This window comes from Indicator indicator, chromosome 1 (assembly GCF_027791375.1).
Source record: "Indicator indicator isolate 239-I01 chromosome 1, UM_Iind_1.1, whole genome shotgun sequence".
Classification (NCBI taxonomy): Eukaryota; Metazoa; Chordata; class Aves; order Piciformes; family Indicatoridae; genus Indicator; species Indicator indicator.
In genome coordinates this window covers 21,897,459-21,917,425 of record NC_072010.1, presented here as the reverse complement: position 1 = coordinate 21,917,425, position 19,967 = coordinate 21,897,459, and the positions used below count along the sequence as shown (strand labels likewise).

Below are 19,967 nucleotides of genomic sequence, written 5' to 3'. Positions count from 1 at the left end.
AAGTCTTGCTTGCTCAAGAAACTATGACATTTTAAATAAAACTAGCAGCTAGGGTTTGATTTGGGGTTTTGGTTTTTTGGGGTTTTTTTGGTTTTGTTTTTTTGTTGGTTTGGGGTTCTTTTTGTTGCTGTTTTGGAGGTTTTTTTTAAGCCAAAGGAAATATGAACTATTTCCTTACAGAACTGAAAATTAACATTACTGAAATTGCAACTTTTCCCAATAAAATATCATTTTCCTGCTTCATAACAGAAAATTCAAGAAAATAAATACTTTATTATACTGATACCTTTGACACATATGATAACATTTTAACTGCTACTGAGACAGCAACATTGGAGTGAATATCTGCATGTTTGTTTCCCTCTTCTTCAGGCAGATTGCCATCCCTACTCAGTGACCAGTCTTCAGCACAGCATTTCTTGAGCAAGAGAACCTGTAGCTCACAGAGCTTTTATCTCAAGTATGAGATCAAAAAGGGAGACAGCATTGAGGAGAAAATGCAACTTTATAAATCAATGCAGAAAGTAGCAGTTCTGGCACCTTAAGATTCATAAAAGCATTACATACAGGAATTTTCAGGCAGGATCTGCAAGAAGTATGGAATTCTATAAATGCCTGTAATTCCTAGAAAGCATAAGATCAGTATGGAAAAACCCCAAAAATTTGCAAATAAGCATTTTTTATCAGTTACAGGTGGGGCTTATCTGTGGTGGGTTGACTCCAGCCAACAACTACACCCCACATAGCCACTTGCTCATCCTCCTTAGTCAGAAAGGACAAAAAAAGGTAAGAAAATTTTCATGTGAGGATAAGACAGTTTAACAAGTAAAGGAAAAAGGAAATAGAAGACAAACCCAAACCAGCAGAAGCAAAGCAAAGGCAATCACTTCAACTTCCACAAGCACACGGATGCCCAGCCAGTCTGCAAGCAAAAGCTACCTCCCCAAACAGGAGAAGGGGCAGAGCGTAACCAGGAAAAGGCTGGATGTGGTGCAACCATCCCTCAAGCAATACCCAGAACTCCTGAGTTAACACTGCTTTAGCCATGAATCCAAACCAATGCACAATACAGGCTGCTAGGGAGATGAACTGTATCCCAGTCAAACCCAGTATAGCGTCTGAGACTACAGGTGGGAGTCAAAGTCTTAATAGCAAATTAAGTTATAGGATTTAAGGATACATTGTGCAACTCCCTATACCAAAGGACTTTCTGTTGAATCAACGTGAATTCATAGCTTAAAGTTACACTAAACATTTTGATGAATTAACTGTCCCCATGACAGTTCAGCAACTATGTGCCCATACCAAAATTTTATCAGATTTCCTGTAGACTGATGGCACCTGTATCAGACACAACACACTACTTTCCCAATAAAAGAGGCAAATATTAGTCAGAGCTGTAGAAAATAATGTAATTTTCCCCTTCAACTCTTCCTGTTCCATTTCAAGTCAATTCTACTCCTTATTCCCCAGGTAGCAGCTATCACCAATTTAAAAAACCCAACCTCTTCACATCAAATGCAATTCACAGAGAACGCATCACCTAAACTGGTCCAGAACTTGAAACAAAGATGAGAAACTGAGTAACACAGCAAAAGGGTTCCCTGTTTGCACAGTAAGGCACCATCAACATAACTGTCGGTTTGCGGTAGTCTTTCGTTAGGGGTAGTCAATCCTGCAGACAGATTCACAGCATTCCTCTTGGTCTGCTAGAGGACAGGCTGCTGCTCTTGCCTGCTTCCAAATACAGGGCCAGTAGCAAGCTACGAGTAACTTAGCATGCATTTCCTACAAGCACACACACAATACAGCCACGACTAGCCACACAGGTGTCAGAGCCAGAAGAAAAGCATCTTCTGTGCAGGCACCCACACAAACACCAACAGTACCCATGTGAAACCTGGAACAAAACAACTGCCCTGGATCCTATTTCTCCCACTCTGGCAAACCAGGTTTAAAGTTCACATACATAGACATGTATTCAGGTACTCACACAGATCCCTCTGATTCTGGTGCAGACCTCAAATCTGTTCAGAAACCAAGCCCAGACCCCATACCCTTTCATCCAAGTTCCAGCTATGACATCAGGTGTCTCGAGGTTTCAGTCTTCTACTTGCTACTTTTACATGTTTGAGGTTCACAAGCAGGTGAAACAGATGAGCTACCAGAGATAGTTGTGTGAGTGTTCTCCTGACCTACATCTCTCCTACATCCAGCTTCTGCAGATGTATAGGACAGACTGTGATGACCATGTACAGAGCTCGGCCAGACAAGCGTGCTGCCCAGTGGCCTGCTTACATGAAACCTGCCCCTTATTCCAGCTTTGTTTTTCCATGCTTTTTCCCTGCCAGTCCACCTTGATAACTCTTCCCTGCCCTTTAACCTTCCTTTAAATTTCTCACTGAAGTTTTACAGAATATCAGCATTCCTCTTAATTATCCAATAAAGCCTCTTTCCTCCTATAAGATCCACAGCCATCTGCTTTCCACCTCATCAGTTACAAAGCCCTGGGTGACTCTCTTCAAGGACCTGAGAGGTTCCTTTTGTGGCTCATCACCAATGTTTTTAGAGTTCTGGCCTTTGTTACTGTCACTGATACCAGCTGTTACTGTTTATCATCCTTGCTGTGTTTTTCCTTTGGCTTTTATGCTGAATAGCCCTTAACTACATATTATTTCAGTTTGCTTAAAAAGCCTGATGGATTTGGTCAAAGCTAGAGAGCTACAAGCACCCCAGTGAATAGATGGCTAATACACAGCAACAAAAACATCAGAATAAGGAAATGATTGCTACAGGGGTGACAGATGACCCCTGAATCACTGTCTTGGAAATGCTGAAATGCTCCAGGACAGTCATAATGCAGAGCAACAAATGCAGACACTGCCTGAGGGGCAGAAAGCTCATGCAGATGGTAACACATCACATGGGTTTTAAATAGCATTTCCAGCAACCTCACTCTCCATAAACCAGGCCTTTCTAGCTCACATGCCACATACCTCTCCTACCAGATGACTTCACTCATGTCCAGCAGCTGACAAAAGTTTACTAAACACAAAGTGGACTGCAAGAAGTATGGTTTGACTGTCACTATGATGCCTGCTGCTGATAAGGGCCATATTTTGTCCTAATTGCTACTGTCTATCCTAGCTCAGTTCCATAGAACACAAGGACAAAGTACACAAAAAACCCTATGCATTTGCCTCTCAATAAATCAGCTTCCTTTTCATTTGCACACCACATGATGATTAAAATTCATTGCTACAACGAGAAAACTTCCCATCAGTCTTGGTGCTTTTTATAAAGAAGGCCCAGCTCAACTTCAAAGAAATAAAAAACATCCAGTTATGAAGACAGTGATACATCTGCTCTGACCTGAGTGTTAAAACCCCATGTTGTTCCTGGCCGGCCCTGCCCTTGCTCCCATAAATATTAACAGAAACAGGATCTCTGTGTGGAAGTCCTGGGTTCACACTATGGTTTCTCCATCACACTCTTCAAAATGCAGAAATACTCATTCCACAGACATGGGACAGCTGACAGTAAATGAAAGTGTCCAAACAACGCACAGAATTTTAAACTGTTTCATCGCAAGGATGAAGCCATTAGGGTAAGACAGGATGGATGTTATCAAACAATCAACAGCAGCACTAAGGCAGCCTGGCAAACTGCCACATGACTATGGCAAATCTGTTCTTGCATAGGCACACTAACAATAATTACCTTTCTGTGGTGGGCTGAAACTACCCCCCAGCTAATTTGGAGAAAACTACCCCCAAAATAAAAGTGCCAGACTAGCTCAGTTTGGGATAGAAGCAAATGAAGCTATATTTACAAGCAAACTTAACTGTAGAAATATTAACACAATGAATATGTACAAAAACCACAATATATGTTATTTATTTATATATTTATATATATATATATATGTATGTATTTACAATTTCTAAACAACACAAACTCCTCAGAATGGATCCAGGGGACCCATTCACCTTCTCCCCCACTCCCTCCCTCCTTCCCATTACTTCACAAATTAGTCAAAACAGAGATACCCTGTCAAGGCCACAAAAGAGAGGAAACTTGAAAGCAGAAGCATCAGAATAAAAGAAAGAACTGTTTATGCCTCTGCTCTATATTCCCATTAGCAATCCAATGAGTTATATAGACCTTATCATTATTTTCCTTTTGCATCCAATGGTAATTTATTTTACTTTCAATCTTCACAGTCAGGAACTAGGCTAAAGATCCTGCTTCAAACTAACACTTCACATCAAATATGAGCTGAAATCAGCACAAGTCTTTGTGACCAAGATCTCCTTCCTCTGCAGATATTCCCGCATCTCCTGTACAGCTCTCAACTACTACAGATACTTCTCATGAGCCAAGACACTGCACTTCACTTAAGTAAGGATTTCAAGCTCTACTGCAAACATCATTCCACGCTCATGATGCTTGCCACTGTATGTGATCTGCAGGGAACATAGCAATACTATCATGTTTACTTATATCACCAAGCACAGACTTACTTGCTAGAGCAACTGGGCAGGTGATCTGGCCCAGAAAGTTCCTTTGATGTCCTGAGACAGGACAGCTATTTTAGTTCCATGCTCTCAGTGCCTTCCTCTCAGTGCTACACAACACATTTCTCTCACAGCTTAGGACAGTCAGTAGGCTGCCTAGGCACAAGGGCATTGCCAACACTAAGCAAAACATTCACTTAGGCAAAAAAAAAAATCACTATTGTGTCATCTTGCTAGCTTGATGGCATAAATTCAAAACCTAATCATCATTTCATGCTTCAAAAAAGGTGCACATCAGTTCCACCAATTGATTCAGCAAACACACATATATATTAATAGTTGCACTAAGGCTTTAAGATGGAAGACTTGAAACAAAAAGCAGATTGCAATTGGTATAAAAAGAAAAGTGATTCCCAGACTAGAAGATGACTGAAAAAGTTTTAGGCATCCTGTAACAGGTAAAATACCAGTGGAACTACTGCTACAGTGGTGAGACATGACCCGAAATGCTATGCATAATTCTGGCCTATTTGGGGAAGATTAATTCCAACTGCAGCAGGGCAAAGAAAGCCCAAGCCTACACACAGGGGAACGGAGAGTCCCACACACAATGGGAAACCAGCAGGCCACACCAAAATCAAGGCAAAGAAAGAGCGAGCATCTCTCTCTGTACAACGAAAGCAGGAGAGAAGAGCTATTCCAACAGACTGACAACACTAGGTACAAATGGGTATGAACTAGCCATGATTCATTTTGGCTTTAAAGGCTGAGTAACACTTACAGAATCATTACTACAATGAGAATCAGAAACTGCTTTCGGAGATTTTTCTTTTCCTTAGTTTAACTTGCTACGTTTTTGAAGGTGCATTTTGCTTGTCTGCAAGAGCACACTATGACAACTCAAGGTGTCATTCACTTCCATATTCTTAATCTCCTATTAAAATTTTTTAAACCAAAAATCCAAATTGCACAAGTTCTTAAATCCTAAGTTGTTCAGCTGCTATCCCACAGATTCAAGGTCTGTTTGTTTCAATGTAAATATGATGTTACATTTCCACACTCTAAGTCATCTGACTTCCACAGTGCTAAAAAGGAACAATACACCTACTGTTTTCCTTTCAAAAGTGTTCAAATGAAAGCTTACAAAGGCAACGTTAAAGAAAAAGTTACAGTGCTACTCACTTTAATTTATTTTGAAGCTGACAACAGGTTTTTGAAGTTCTGGCTCTTCAGACACAAAAAATGTATCAAATTCTTGCTTATTTTGTTCTTTGTTTTTTATTGCTGAAGTTCTAAATGTTGGGAGTGAAAAAAAAAAAGGAAAAAAAAAGGGGGAAAAAAGGAAGCCTGACAACACAAAAATGTCAAGGCAAAAAGAAAAATACAAATCAATATTTAGTAGCACCTCTTATGTCCAACAACATTCAGAGTATTAAAGGTGTCATTAAGGGTTCTCTGAAAGTAAGGAGGTTGATGAAGAATCCATGAGACAGACAGGATGTCAACATCAAATTCTGCTATTCGAAGATAACATTATGATTCCTAAATTATTCCAATTTCTAACATTTAATCAATACCTTTGTCCCACTTTCATAGAATTAAATTAATAATGCTACCTCCCTTTATACAGTATCTCTCAAAAAGTAGCCCTGTAACATAGCTTGATAAAGTACTCATCAGTCACAGATTACATTTTATATATCAAACTACTATTAAAAGCATTTGCCAAAGAGTGTCAAATCAAACTTTTGTCTTCTTCAATACCATGTCACCTTTCACTACATGGCAAGACTGCTAAGCAACCATTACCTCTGATATGAGCATTGTAGTCATCTAAGTGAGTTCTGTGTTTGGTTACAGGGCAAACTGCTTTTCCTGTTAGCATGGAAGGAACACCATAGTTGCCAGAACCTGAGTAACCTAACACCCAAATATTGTTCCATATTGCATAGTTGATACAGAATCTCTTCCAGCTTGCTCACTGGGACAGTCATTTGCTCTTTACCAGGGGAAGATGTTTAAGAGGAAAAATCCTGGAGTCATCCAGTTTCAGCTTCTGCCTCATGGGGTCCTTCCAGCTGCTTCATCAGTCCTTGCCCACCCTCATAACACCTCTGAAAGAGCCCTTCAGCCCTTCTTTTCAATTCCCTCAACTGACAAAGGGGAGAGAGAGCTGATAATCATGCAGATATGTTCTTGTCACCCAAGACATGAAAGCCCTAACGTGTTCAGAGGGCCAGTTCATCTCTATAGCAGTCTGCCTTGCCAAGGTCAACTCAGTCAAGACCACTAGTCACTGGCAGGTCCCTTGGGCACAGACTTGGTCCTCTAGCTCCTCCCTCTCCCCCTCTGCCAACTTTCAGGCCAGAAGCTGAGAGCCTGGGTGATGGAGCAGTTGCAAGGGTGAGCAGGACTGCTGCAGATGCCTTCCCTATTGATATGAGCAGCAGTCATCAATCAGCTAGCTTTATGCTTACTCTCACACTGCCTGAGTGCCATCACGCCTACTCCCTGCAAACCCAGCCAAGTTCCTGACAAAAGAGCTGTGCTGTGCCCTGAATCTCCTGCCTGAGAGAATGAAATCAATATTCTCTTTTGTTAACACTCAGACATGTGAAAATTAGCGTTATATCCAAGTCACCTGTGCAAAGTTTCTACCACTTTCTATGAGTTAAGCAACAATGCAACCAAAGGATGGCTCAACTCAGCTCGTTCACACAACAGAAAACAAACTGTTCATTCTCCCTTTAGTGAAGATGAACTTCCTCATCCTACAGCCATGCTATCACTAGATCAAACAAATAGGACATCACCTTTTGTGATGACAGCCTGCATTTCTTGCAGTAGTAAACTACAAAATTCTAGGAATGCCCAAATGCCTCCAAGGCAAACATAAATGTGGGAATAATCAGAGAAGCCATTTTCTTATTGTTCTGTAGTTGTCCCTCCCAGGCCCAGCAGACTCAAGGCTGTTCTAACTCATATAAGCTGGCTACAATATTTAAAGGACACCATACAGACAGGATACAGCCAGAGTACATACACCCCACCTCCATTTTATCCCATTCAGCATTTCCACGATTGAGTCATGGACTCTTCAGAACCAAGACAGAAAGTTAATGCTATAATTCAAAAATACTATGCAGTATTTTTATATTCAAACAATCTTTCCAGGGATAATTCTGTAAACCAAATCAGGCACCAAAAAACAAAGCTACATAGAAGCAAGAATTAAACAAAACACCAACACATCAAAAATCAACAAGCTGGTAACAGAAATAAACAAAAAGTCCCACATACCAAAAAAAAAAAAAAAAAAAAAACACAACCACAAAACAAAACAACCAAGCAACTTCTCACTAGCCAAAAGATGCATAGGCAGGTACTGAAGGACTTGCAAACCTGATAAAATTGAATGGAGAACACTATATCAACAAGAATAGTGTCAGAAAGTTACACAATTAATTAAAAACCTAAGCCTCCAGTATGGGAAACCAACCAACCGAAAAACCTGAAACTCTATTTGAAGTCTGGGTAACTACTCCAGCTTCTTACAGTCTTGAAGCATTCTCCTGCTTTGAGGACTGCAAAACAGCATTTGCTGCACTACTCCAGATGGATGGGCGTTAACGACTTTTCTGTGATTAAAGACAAAAAAATTGAATGTTTGGGCTTGTACATTTTATACATATTTTTGGGTTTTTTTACACAGATTTTCTCACCATCCCACCTCTGCTGTCTCAACTCATACACTTTTATCTCACAGCATGACGACTGTGTAGTTTTAAATGCCTACTTAAACCCTCAGAAGTGGAAGTGTAAATCACAAAAAGATTCTGAGAATCCCAGGTAGTACGCATATCTGCGGAGAACAAGAGATGAGCAGCCAAACGTTAAAGTTTTGCAAGAGGCAAGATTCACAAATGCCTACCAAGGAGGATCAATGGAGATATTAAAAAAATACTATGCAATTAGCATAATTAGCACAATAATTGCTAGCACTACCAGTTAAATAGTTTACATTAAAATCACTGAAAAAAACACCTCTTATTTCAACAGAGTAGGAAGCTAGCTAGGTACTTGAACATGAGGACTAAGTTCTCATGCTGCAGGAATTACTGAAAAATCAAGAAAGTCTTTCATGTGTGTGTGTATATATATATATATATATATATGTGTGTGTGTGTGTGTGTGTATAGGGGTTGAGCTCTCCCATAACTGAGTCACACAGTTTTTTCAACTGAGGTTTCTGGCCTAGTTTCAAGCATTTCCCAGTAATTGATATATTACAATAGTTAAGTTTTTTTTTTCTGAAGATCTGATGCTGTTTCTTCAGCTCAGCTGTCTGCATCAAGTGGAAGTTTAGGAGAGTCGCTGTGAGTGTTTTTAAACATAGAAGTCATTCAGCATTACAAAACTGGAGTTAGTGGGGAAGGGGAATTAATTTCACTGGGACTCTTCAGAGTCACACAGTAAAACATGTATATATACACCTCATAATGCAAACCATGTCATCCTAGTTCCTCTTAATACCACAATGCTCATAACATGCATTAATTTGGAGTAGTCCAGAATACATTGTATCAATGTCTGGCATTCAGCCTTATTTTAATTATGACAACAGATAATTTTATTAATCAGATGTCCAGATGACATTTTAGGGTACAATACTGATGATCAACTCAGTAGCATTTTAATTATGCATTACACATACTCATAACTTATAAAAACATCATGGCTATTATCCTCAATTTGACCTATCTCCATGGTAAGGTTCCTTTTTTCCACTTTTATTAACTGATAGAAGAGGATGGAGGGAGAATTCTATGTAATGGAATTAAAATGTACAACACATGTGAGGGAAAAAAATCCTGTTAACTCCAAAATGCAATGCCAAAAGAAGAGTAAAGAGATTGAAACCACAGTGAATTATTAAATCAGCTGCAAGAAAAGTCATAGAATCATAGAATCAACAAAGTTGGAAAAGACCTCAGAGATCATCAAGTCCAACCCATCACCCAGCACCTCATGCCTATTTAAACCATGGCTTCAAGTGCCACGTCCAATTCTTTTTTGAACACCTCCAGGGACAGTGACTCCACCACCTCCCTGGGCAGCACATTCCAGTGGCAGATCACTCTTTCTGTGAAGAACTTTCTCCTCACCTCCAGCCTAAACTTCCCCTGGCGCAGCTTGAGACTGTGTCCTCTTGTTCTATCACTGGTTGCCTGGGAGAAGGGACCAACCCCCACCTGTCTACAACCTCCTTTCAGGTAGTTGGAGAGAGCAAAAAGGTCACCCCTGAGCCTCCTCTTCTCCAGGATAAACAGTCCCAGCACCCTCAGCCTCTCCTCATATGGTTTGTGCTCAAGACCTCTCACCAGCCTCACTGCCCTTCTCCGGACATGCTCCAGTGTCTCAGTATCCTTCTTAAATTGAGGAGCCCAGAACTGGACACAAGACTCAAGGTGTGGCCTAACCAGAGCTAAGTACAGGGGCACAATGACTTCCCTGCTCCTGCTGGCCACACTATTTCTGATATAGGCCAGGATGCCATTGGCCTTCTTGGCCACCTGGGCACAGTGCTGGCTCATGTTCAGGTGGCTGTCAACCAGTACCCCCAGGTTCCTTTCTGCCTCGCTGCTTCCAGCCACTCTGACCCCAGCCTGTAGCTCTGCATGGGGTTGTTGTGGCCAAAGTGCAGCACCCGGCACTTGGATTTGTTAAATGCCATCACGTTGGACTCCAGTCTGTCAAGGTCCCTCTGCAGAGCCCTCCTACCCTCTAAGAGATCAACACCTGCTCCCAACTTCATGTTGTCTGCAAACCTACTAATGGTGGACTCAATCCCCTCATCCAGATCATCAATAAAGATATTGAACAGGATGGGGCCCAGCACTGATCCCTCGGGGCCACCACTAGTGACTGGCCTCCAGCTGGCAGTGGCACCATTCACCACCACTCTCTGGGCCCGGCCCTCCAGCCAGTTCCTAACCCAGCACAGAGTGCTCCTGTCCAAGCCATGGGCTGACAGCTTGGCCAGGAGTTTGCCATAAGGAACGGTGGTCAAAGGCCTTGCTGAAGTCCAGATAGGCTACATCCACAGCCTGCCCCACATAGAGATCAGGTTGGTCAATCACAGCAGTTGCAAGCCTGGAAGCACACGTGGAAACCAAATCAATAATGGCTCAAGTTTACTACTTCCACCCCTATACTCCTGCTTCTCTCCTTGCTCTTGATGTCTGCTTTCTTGGCATCCCTCATGTTTTCAGTATGTTCCCTCCCTTTTCCCACTAACCCAGTCCCACATAGGCTCTGCATTGTATTGCTATTCTCTTCAAAGGGACAAAAAGCCTCCCTTCTTGCTCCTCTGCTGTTACTGCTGGGGATCCTACTGCCCGAGAGGAATGGCTGCACACCACTCTTCAAGCCATGCAATGAGGCCAAATCCTTCCTGAGTTAGGGTCGTAACCAGAAAGGGAACCAAAACAGCCAACCTAACACCAGCCAAACCCCTTCTGCCAAATTCAAGCACAATAAAGGTTTCAAACCTCTTCAGGTAAATCACTACAAAAAAAACAAAAACAAAACAAACAAATGATTTCCCCAAATCCCTCTGAAACTGTAGCTAACAATTCCCAAAAGCATTCAACCTGAATGTGTCTGAGGGAGTCATAGCACTTGGCAAATCTGACAAAACAGTTGAAATAAGCAAAATGTTAGACCCTGTTTTAAGTTCCTTTACTTCAGGGTGGATATCTATAATGACAGAAAGGCTCAGCTTACAACAGGCAGGAAGAGCTTCTCCTGAAGAATAGTCTTGGTGCTTCATTTTTTTTCTACTTCATTCAGATCAAGAAAAAACATTTTTGAAACTACAAATCTAACTGGAAGTTGAGAAACCAGGAAAGCCTACAATTGACTTCAATCAACAAAAATGAAATTACTGTAGATGTAGCTTTAGGGTCTTGAGAAATACAGACTGAAAATAAACTATTCACTTCCCCTCAACCACTTGTACATGCATTTCCTTTTAGCAAGGCATTTCAGCTGAAACATTTCTAAGTAAAATAAATATTGAGGCAGTATAACTGAAGAATATACAACAGTTAAACCTCAAAATACCAGTTTTACCAGTCTTTCTTTACAAGCTTCTTCCAAACCATAACTAGACCACATTATTCACGTAGTTTAACAACATGGAATACAGAACTATAAACTTGAATAGCCTAAGAAAATGTTTGACTAATATTAAGGGGTATATTACAGCCTCCAAGGCAACCACACTGCAGTTTAGTTTGAAGTCTTGCCTTAAAGAGAAAATAGCATGCTTTAATCGTTATGAGACAATAAGAACTAATCTCATTAGGAGAACAAAATGAAACACTAACGCAAAAGTCAGATCAAGCATATAGTATAAGCCACTGACTGTAATCATGTTTTTACACTACTGCATTTAAAAATTAATCTGCCCTAAGGTAGTAAATTCCAACTTAAAACTAGACATCTTTAGACAGCAAACATAACAGGCACACAGTCCTCCATAACGTTTGTGTTTACTTTATACTTCTATGATAAAAATGTAGCACCCGTAATAAAACAATATGATGCACCCAACATAAACGAGCATGCATTCACATTAATTCTGTAGAAAGAACTGTTGTTACTTACTGCTATTTCTCTGCACGCAGACATAGAAATTCCAGTACCTTCTATTTGCTTTAAAGCGTAATCTTTATCATCTTTCCTGTGAAAGAAAAGACATTTTTTTTTTAGTTGCACCATGAATTCAAAGTAAACTCATCATCACCATTCAGAAGACAGTTTAATTAACACAATTCATGTAATTAATAGTAATGGATGGGTATAATAATTGATATAATTAATAATTTAATTAATACAATTTCTGTATCTTATTTTCTTTGGATTCTTTACTAGTTTCATGTCTGGGTATTCAGCTAAATCATAAGCTAGCCACACCACCGTATTAAAGCTGACATGTAAGTTTCCTCTCACTAACGAAATAGGGATTTTTAAAAACACACTTATCAGAAATTCATAGAATCATAAAATGGTAGGGGTTGAGAGAAACCTCTGGGAGTAACCTAGTCAAACCCCCCTGCTAACGCAGGATCATTCAGGGCAGGCTACACAAGAAAGTATGTAGGCAGGTATTGAAAGTCTAAAGAGAAGGAAACTCCACAACCTCTCTGGGCAGCCTGTTTCTGTGCTCTATCACTCTTGCTGTAAGGAAGCTTTTCTTATTAAGGCAAAAAAAAAAATGTCGCACATACTAATAACTCTAATAATATCGCCCACAAATGTATTACTCTGGGACACAGTAAGTCTTCCCCATACTTTAACAGATTGAGTAGCCCAGAAGCAGCATCATAGTAACAGCTTACCTTTTAATAAAAAAATTGCCTTTTTTTTCCCCCCCACAAAAAATGCCCTAAAAGAATTTTATTCCTACTAAACTAATAAAGCTACCAAGATTAATATTAATATTAAAAAAAAAAAAAAAACAAGGAACCTGTGTAATCTGAAGAATACAGAGAACTGTTTGTTCAGCTGTTAAATGTGTCTAACACTTGAAAACACCACCACCACCTCTTTTAACCAATATGCACTGTACTTTATTTAAAATGAATCACAGAATTATTCAGGCTGGAAAAGACCACTTGAGATCATCAAGTGACCTACGACCTAACACCACCACACCAGCTAAACCGTGCCACCAAGTGCCACATCCAAAATTTTCTTAAAGACCTCCAGTGATGGTGACTCTACCACCTCCCTGGGCAGTCCATTCCAGTGCCTAATGAGCCTTTCTGTGAGGAAGTGTTTCCTAACATCCAACCTGAACCTCCCCAGCACAGCTTCATACCATGCCCTCTCGTCCTGTCACTAGTTGCCTGGGAGAAGAGCCTGACCCCCACCTGACTACAACTTCCTTCTAGGTAGCTGTAGAGTGTGATAAGGTCCCCTCTAAGTCTCCTCTCCTCCAGGCTGAACACCCCCAGCTCCCTCAGCTTTTCCTCATAAGACTTTCCCTCCAGCCCCCTCACCTTTCTCGTCACTCTTCTCAATATCCTTCCTGAAGTGAGGGGCCCAGAGCTGCACACAGTACTCGAGGTGAGGCCTCACCAGTGCCGAGTACAGGGACAGGATTACATCCCTAGTCCTGCTGGCCACACTATTCCTGATACAATCCAAGATGTCACTGACCTTCCGTGCCACCTGGGCACACTGCTGGCTCACGTTCAGCTGCTGTCCACCAGCACTCCCAGGTCCCTCTCAGCCAGGCTGCTCTCCAGCCACTCATCCCCCAGTCTGTAGCTGGCATGGGGTTATTGTGGCCAAAGTGCAGGACCCTGCACTTGGCCTTGTTGAATCTCATACCACTGGCCTCAGCCCATTGACCCAGCCTGTCCAGGTCCCTCTGCAGCATCCTTCTACCCTCCAGGAGATCCACACTCCCTCACAACTTGGTGTTGTCCACAAATTTACTAACAGTTGACTCGATCCCCTCATCCAGGTCATCAGTAAAGATGTTGAATAGAACTGGGCCCAGTACTGATCCTGGGGGACACCACTGGTCACTGGATACCGACTGGATGTGACACCATTCACAACCACAATCTGTGCTTGGTCATCCAGTCAGTTTTTAACCCAGCAAAGGGTGTACCTGTCCAAGCCATGGGCTGCCAGCTTTTCCAGGAGGATGCTGTGGGAGACTGTCAAAGGATTTGCTGAAGTTAGTTAGTTAGTTAGACCACATAGACAGCCTTCCCCTCATCTACCAGGTGAGTCACCCAGTCATAGAATGAGATTAGATTGGTTAGGCAGGACCTTGCTGGCCCTGATTCCCTGGTTTTCTTGTACATGGCTCTTGATGGCACTCAGGATGTGCTGCTCCATAATCTTGCCAGGTACTGAGATCAGTCTAACAGGCCTATAGTTTTCCAGATCCTCCTTCCAGCTCTTCTTGTGGATGGGCATCACACTGGCCAACCTCCAGCCTTCTGGGACCTCCCCAGTTAGCCAGGACCAGTGATAAATGATGTAGTGCAGTTTAGCCAGCTCTTGCACCAGCTCCCTAAGCACCCTAGGATGAATCCCATCTGGACCCATAGACTTGTTAGGGTCTAAGTGGCACAGCAGGTCACTAACCACTTCCTCCTGGATTACAGGAGGGATATTCTGCTCCCCATCCCCATCTACCAATTCAAGAGCCCAGTTGCCCTGGGGGACAGTCAGTCTTTCTGTTAAAGACTGAGGCAAAGAAGGTGTTAAGTACCTCAGCATCTTTGTTGTCTTCTGTCACTATGTTCCCTCCTTGACCAATAAGGAATGAAGATTTTCCCTGGCCTTCCTGTTATTCATGTATTTATAAAAGCACTTTTTATTACCCTTGGCAGAATTGGCCAGATTAAGTTGAAACTAAGCTTTTGCATCTCTAATTCTCTTTCTACATGACTTTACAATATCTTTAAATGCATCCTGGTTCACCTGCCTCTTTTTCCAAAGCTGTTACACTTTTTTTCCCCCTGAGTTCTCACAAAAGCTCCTCGCTTAACCAGGCTGGTCTTCTTCCCTGACAACTCATTTTACGGCACATAGAGACAGCTTGCTCCTGCACCTTCATAACTTCAAAGTAGGCCCAGAAAGTCTCTTACTAATTCCAAAAGATTAAGATGAGATACAGTGCAGTAAAAGACACTGAACTCTTTTCCATCCTCAAAGAGCTCAGACTTTTAACAGATTGAGTGCTTGCCTATGCCATTTGTGGGCTGGCACCTACAGCACCTACTCATAGGGGATGGAGCACTTAACAATATTGCCTTCAATGTTAGGAGCACTTGTATGGTCCCAAATATCCAGAATTAATAAGAATCCTTATTGATTTTTCATAAATCCAGCTTGCATTGGATTTTTTAAATTGAAAAACATGCAACTCAAACATCCTACAGGAAAATAAAACAAAACTGTAGTTAGGCATTTAAAACATGTGCACTTGTTTCCTCCAGCTCTCATTAAATATTTTCAAAGCTTTGAATTGCCGTATTGCTACCTGAAAAACACTTTCCCCTATTCATCACTACTATTTAATCCCTCAAATTATAATGTCTTGTCCAAGAGATTCTCCATGGGGTTTAAAGACTACCCGCTGTTAGCAACAATCTTTCAAAACAGAGAAAAGAGAAGAAGTGGGAAATTAATGGACAAATTCTGAACACAGTTAATGAGGAGGAAGAACGAAACAGTGAGTGGGCGAGAGCAGATTTCAATAAGAGGGCAATTACATGGATTCAGCAAGATAAAAGATGGGAAAAGATACAGGATTTGACAAACAGGAAAAAAAGGGGTAGGGAGAACAACAACAAAAGGTGTTAAAAAGCTTCTAAATAATAAAACCCTAAAACTTCCAGTCTGGAAAACAATGAGCCGATGCTGAGCACAAACACACGACTAAAACAAGATGTCAGCACAGACCAATTTCCTATTTCTCACCCTAGAGCAAAGCAAGTCGCATGAAGCCTGAAAGCACATAAGCACATAATTAAACTGTGGGACTCGCAATTACCAAATAGTGAAAGGATCAGAAGTATAAACAGATTTCAAATCAAATTACACAAATTTATGGTGGATAGGGGAGTTATGGACCACTCCATGAGGAGCTACCGAATATAAGCCCCATCTGCTTTCCAGGCACATAAGTCTCCTATGCTACTGATATAAAAAGATAGAGACAATTTCTCAGATCATTTTACTCTCTATCTGCCTTAACTGGCAATGGCTCACAGCAGTTACTAGATACAGAGACTAAGCAGAACGGATTGGACTAAAGGTTATTGTTAGTGCCCTATGCGCTCATTTACTTAGTTTTTGAGGTATTTGGAAAGATTCCCATTTCATGAGAAGTACTACCACACAACTGCTACAGTTAAAAGCAATACCACTGACAGAGTGAGGAGCAAAATGGGTCACACTAAAAGTTACTCTCACTGCTTATCTGCTTTAAATTTCAAGGCACAGGAAGACGACCTCAGTCTAAGAAGCGCTGCCATACAACTGATATTATTTACAAGCATTCTGCTAGCCCTGCTTTACATTTAAGGTTATGCAACTACTTTTAATGGGTCAAAATTCTGCCAAATTAAGTCTGGACTAAAATTTTCCATACCAGATGGCAGACTTTCTCTGGGAATTTTTAGGAGGAGGAGAAAAAAAAGGAAAACAAAAAACAAAACAACTTCAGCTGTTTGCTAGAACAAAAATGGAAGAACACTTTTCAGTTGCATATGCTAACTCTTTTACAGTTATTGCTGTAATGCTGACATTTGACAAGGTGCTTCAAGAACATACCATTTGCTTTCCTCAAAGCAGCAGATGAAACAAGAAGTCTCTGAAAATTAGTCTTCTCACATTAAAAGACAGTTGAAGACCTGAGATACAGAGAACCCGTGTCTCCCTTGCTCTGCCCTTACAGCAACCCAGGACTGTGGGTGATTAACCACTTGCTTTTTTGCTCTGCTGAGTTGCTGCATGCAAGGAGAGAACATGAGCACATTGTGCTTTAGTATTCGAATGTCTGTTATTTCTACCTTTTATTTAGAAGCATGCTTTAGGCAGAAAATACCCTACATGGGGAGGAAAAACAAATAAAAAAACCAGCTTACTACCTAAAAGGCAATTTAAGAAAATATAAATCAATTCCACCATTACTTCATCTCACATATCACACACTTGGCACAAATGTATTGACAATACTATACATTATATCTTTTATTCAGATCATTACATCAGCTTAAAATTCAACTAATTGAGATAACAGAATTGTAGCCTTGAAATCAGTGTTAACAGACCTGAATTAACAGATTTTAAAAACTCTGCCTAATTCAAAATGAACTGATCACAATTTAAGAATATTTTTATCTTTATAAACAAGGAAATATAAAACAGGGATTCAGTTAAATATCTGAGGGAAATAGGCTCTATTAGTCTTACCACAGAATTATAAACGCACCATCTCTTCTACAGAAAATTCTCAGGAATCTGTTAATTGTTTATGGTTCTTGTTCCCTACAGAACACAAAAGTCCTCATAATTGAAAGAGAAGCCTAGCAATAAAACACATGGTTGGATTTTTTTAGTCCTACCCTTGAGAATTCCATTAACATCAACAGTAGTAAAAGTAACACATCCTGACTAAGCATAACTGTCGTACTACTGCTGGAGTGATTCAGCCTCAGCACTACTAAGTCAAAGTTATCTGAATGCATTAAATACAGCCTTTTGATTTCACTAGCCAAAAAGAAGTTCATGCTGTAGAGCATGTTAGCTTTGAACAACTCACCAAGGTGAACACTTGGCATCTCATGCCCCCAACTCCACAAACAGTAGCACATCTTCACTACTAACAGCAAAATATGGTGAGCTTTCATACATGCTAAGGAGACAGGTAAGGCAAAAAATACTAAACCCTTATTACCTACCAGAATGTCAAGCAAGGAAATAATGAATCAGAGGTTTATTATAGCTTACTTGTAAGTATCAGAATAGCATTCAACAGTGATTTAAACACAGAGCTGAACTGTGGCATCTCACTTAGTAAAACACAGGGGGAGGGACAAAGAAAACTGAAATTTAACATAACAAATACATGGACATACTCCACAAGTAGATTTGAGATGGAAGGAAGAACTCAGAAAAACACACAGCTGTAATATAGAAAACAAAAATAAAACATTTATGACAGCAAACTATACCCTTCAAGAGACTTGGCATTTTCACATTATGACATCATTTCCACCTCTTCACCCAAATCACAGCAGTGTTATTGTTTGGTTTTGTTTTTAAATCAATGAAAATCACCCAAGTCATGCATGACGGCCAATGAGGTCTACCTGAAGAAGCAGCAATACAGTTCCTCAGAAGCATATGAACACACAAATGCAGTTCTTGAGGCCAAAAGATTGCACACCTCTATGCTAAATGCCAATGCTGTACACACAGCAAAGACACACCAAAACAGGATGTCATTTTCTAGAAAGCACATCAAGATGAGGACAGACTGGTATCCATTCAAATGACGACTTGGGAAGAATGGAATCACCTCCATTTCCTCTTCCAACACCACGTTTACAGCACCAAACAGTCTTGCCAGAGGAAAATCTTTATACCAGGAGTGCTATTTATTTATTTTGGCATTTTGTATCTTTTAACTACCAACCCAGAAAAGGGATGTGGTGGTAAACCAAGTGACAAAGGATACAAAAGAAGTTCTCTGTGACTTCTTATTGCTGGTTTTCATATCACAGTTCACTGGCACAACCACCACATTCCCAAGGTTAGTGGCACAGTCTCAATGAAATAAAGTAGAATACTACCACACTGGGGATGACTTCAACAAACTGGACAGACACAAGACCACATGATCAGATGGGGTGCATTCAAGGGCACTTAACAGAGCTGGGAAATGTCATTGCAAAGCCACTCTATCATCTGCAAAAGGTCAAGAGGATCATGGCAGATTCCTGACAATTAGAAAAGGGCAAATATCAGGACCTTCTTCAGGGATGGCAAAAAGGTTCAATGATATTATAGGCCAATCAGCCTAACCTAAGTTCTTGAAAAGGTTATGCATCAAACCCTTCTGGGAAGCTATTTTCAGGCCCTGGAAGAAAAAGTAGTGACTACAAACAGCTGGCAAGGATTTTCTAAGGATAAGTTGTGCCTTATCAGTCCGATTGTCTTACATAGTAAGAGGATTAAATCTACAGACAATGGAAAAGTACTGGATGATACCTCGGTCTTAGTAAATTTGGTGACGTGATCTCAAAGTACATTCATAGCCAAACTGGAGAGCTTGGACAGCTAAACTAACTGAACAGATGACAAATCAATTGGACTGCCAGACTTGGTTGTAATCAATGGTACGAATCCAACAGGCTGCCAGTTATTAGTGCACCCCTGAGGGCAGATACTGGGGCTCATATAACATCTTCATTTACAAGCAGACACCAAATGCTGCTAAATTCGGGACAACAGCTGATGTACCAAGGAACCGAGTTGGGGGGGAGTAATGAACTAATTCTTTATTCTTCTTTGCTTGTGTATGCAGCTTTTGCTTTACCTATTAAACCATTTTTACCTCAACCCATGAGCTTCTGCACTTCTACGCTTTCAGTTCTGTCATCCCACCTCAATCAGCAGCTGTATGGGGCTGAGCTGCCTACTAGGGTTCAACTTCAAGAAGCACATCCAAGATATAGAGCTTTTTCAAGTGGAAAATGCACCAAAATTTACTCAGGTTTATAGTCACAGTCCAACTGTCTGCAATTTAAAAAAATTCTAATTGCAAAGTAATTTCATGTATGAAATTCAGTTGTAACCACTGCATACATTTAAATGGACAAAGCTGGAGGGCGATACCTGTGCAGAAGG

At 40.8% G+C, this 19,967-nt stretch overlaps 1 protein-coding gene across 2 annotated transcripts in view; it reads right to left on the bottom strand.

Moving 5' to 3' along the window:
* CDK8 (cyclin dependent kinase 8) overlaps positions 1 to 19,967 on the bottom strand; it is a 91,903-nt gene that overhangs the window by 53,046 nt on the left and 18,890 nt on the right. For both annotated transcript variants that reach the window (XM_054381992.1, XM_054382003.1), the window contains exon 2: positions 12,189 to 12,264. In XM_054381992.1, coding sequence (XP_054237967.1) covers positions 12,189 to 12,264 — 76 coding nt within the window. The remainder of the gene's footprint in view (positions 1 to 12,188; positions 12,265 to 19,967) is intronic.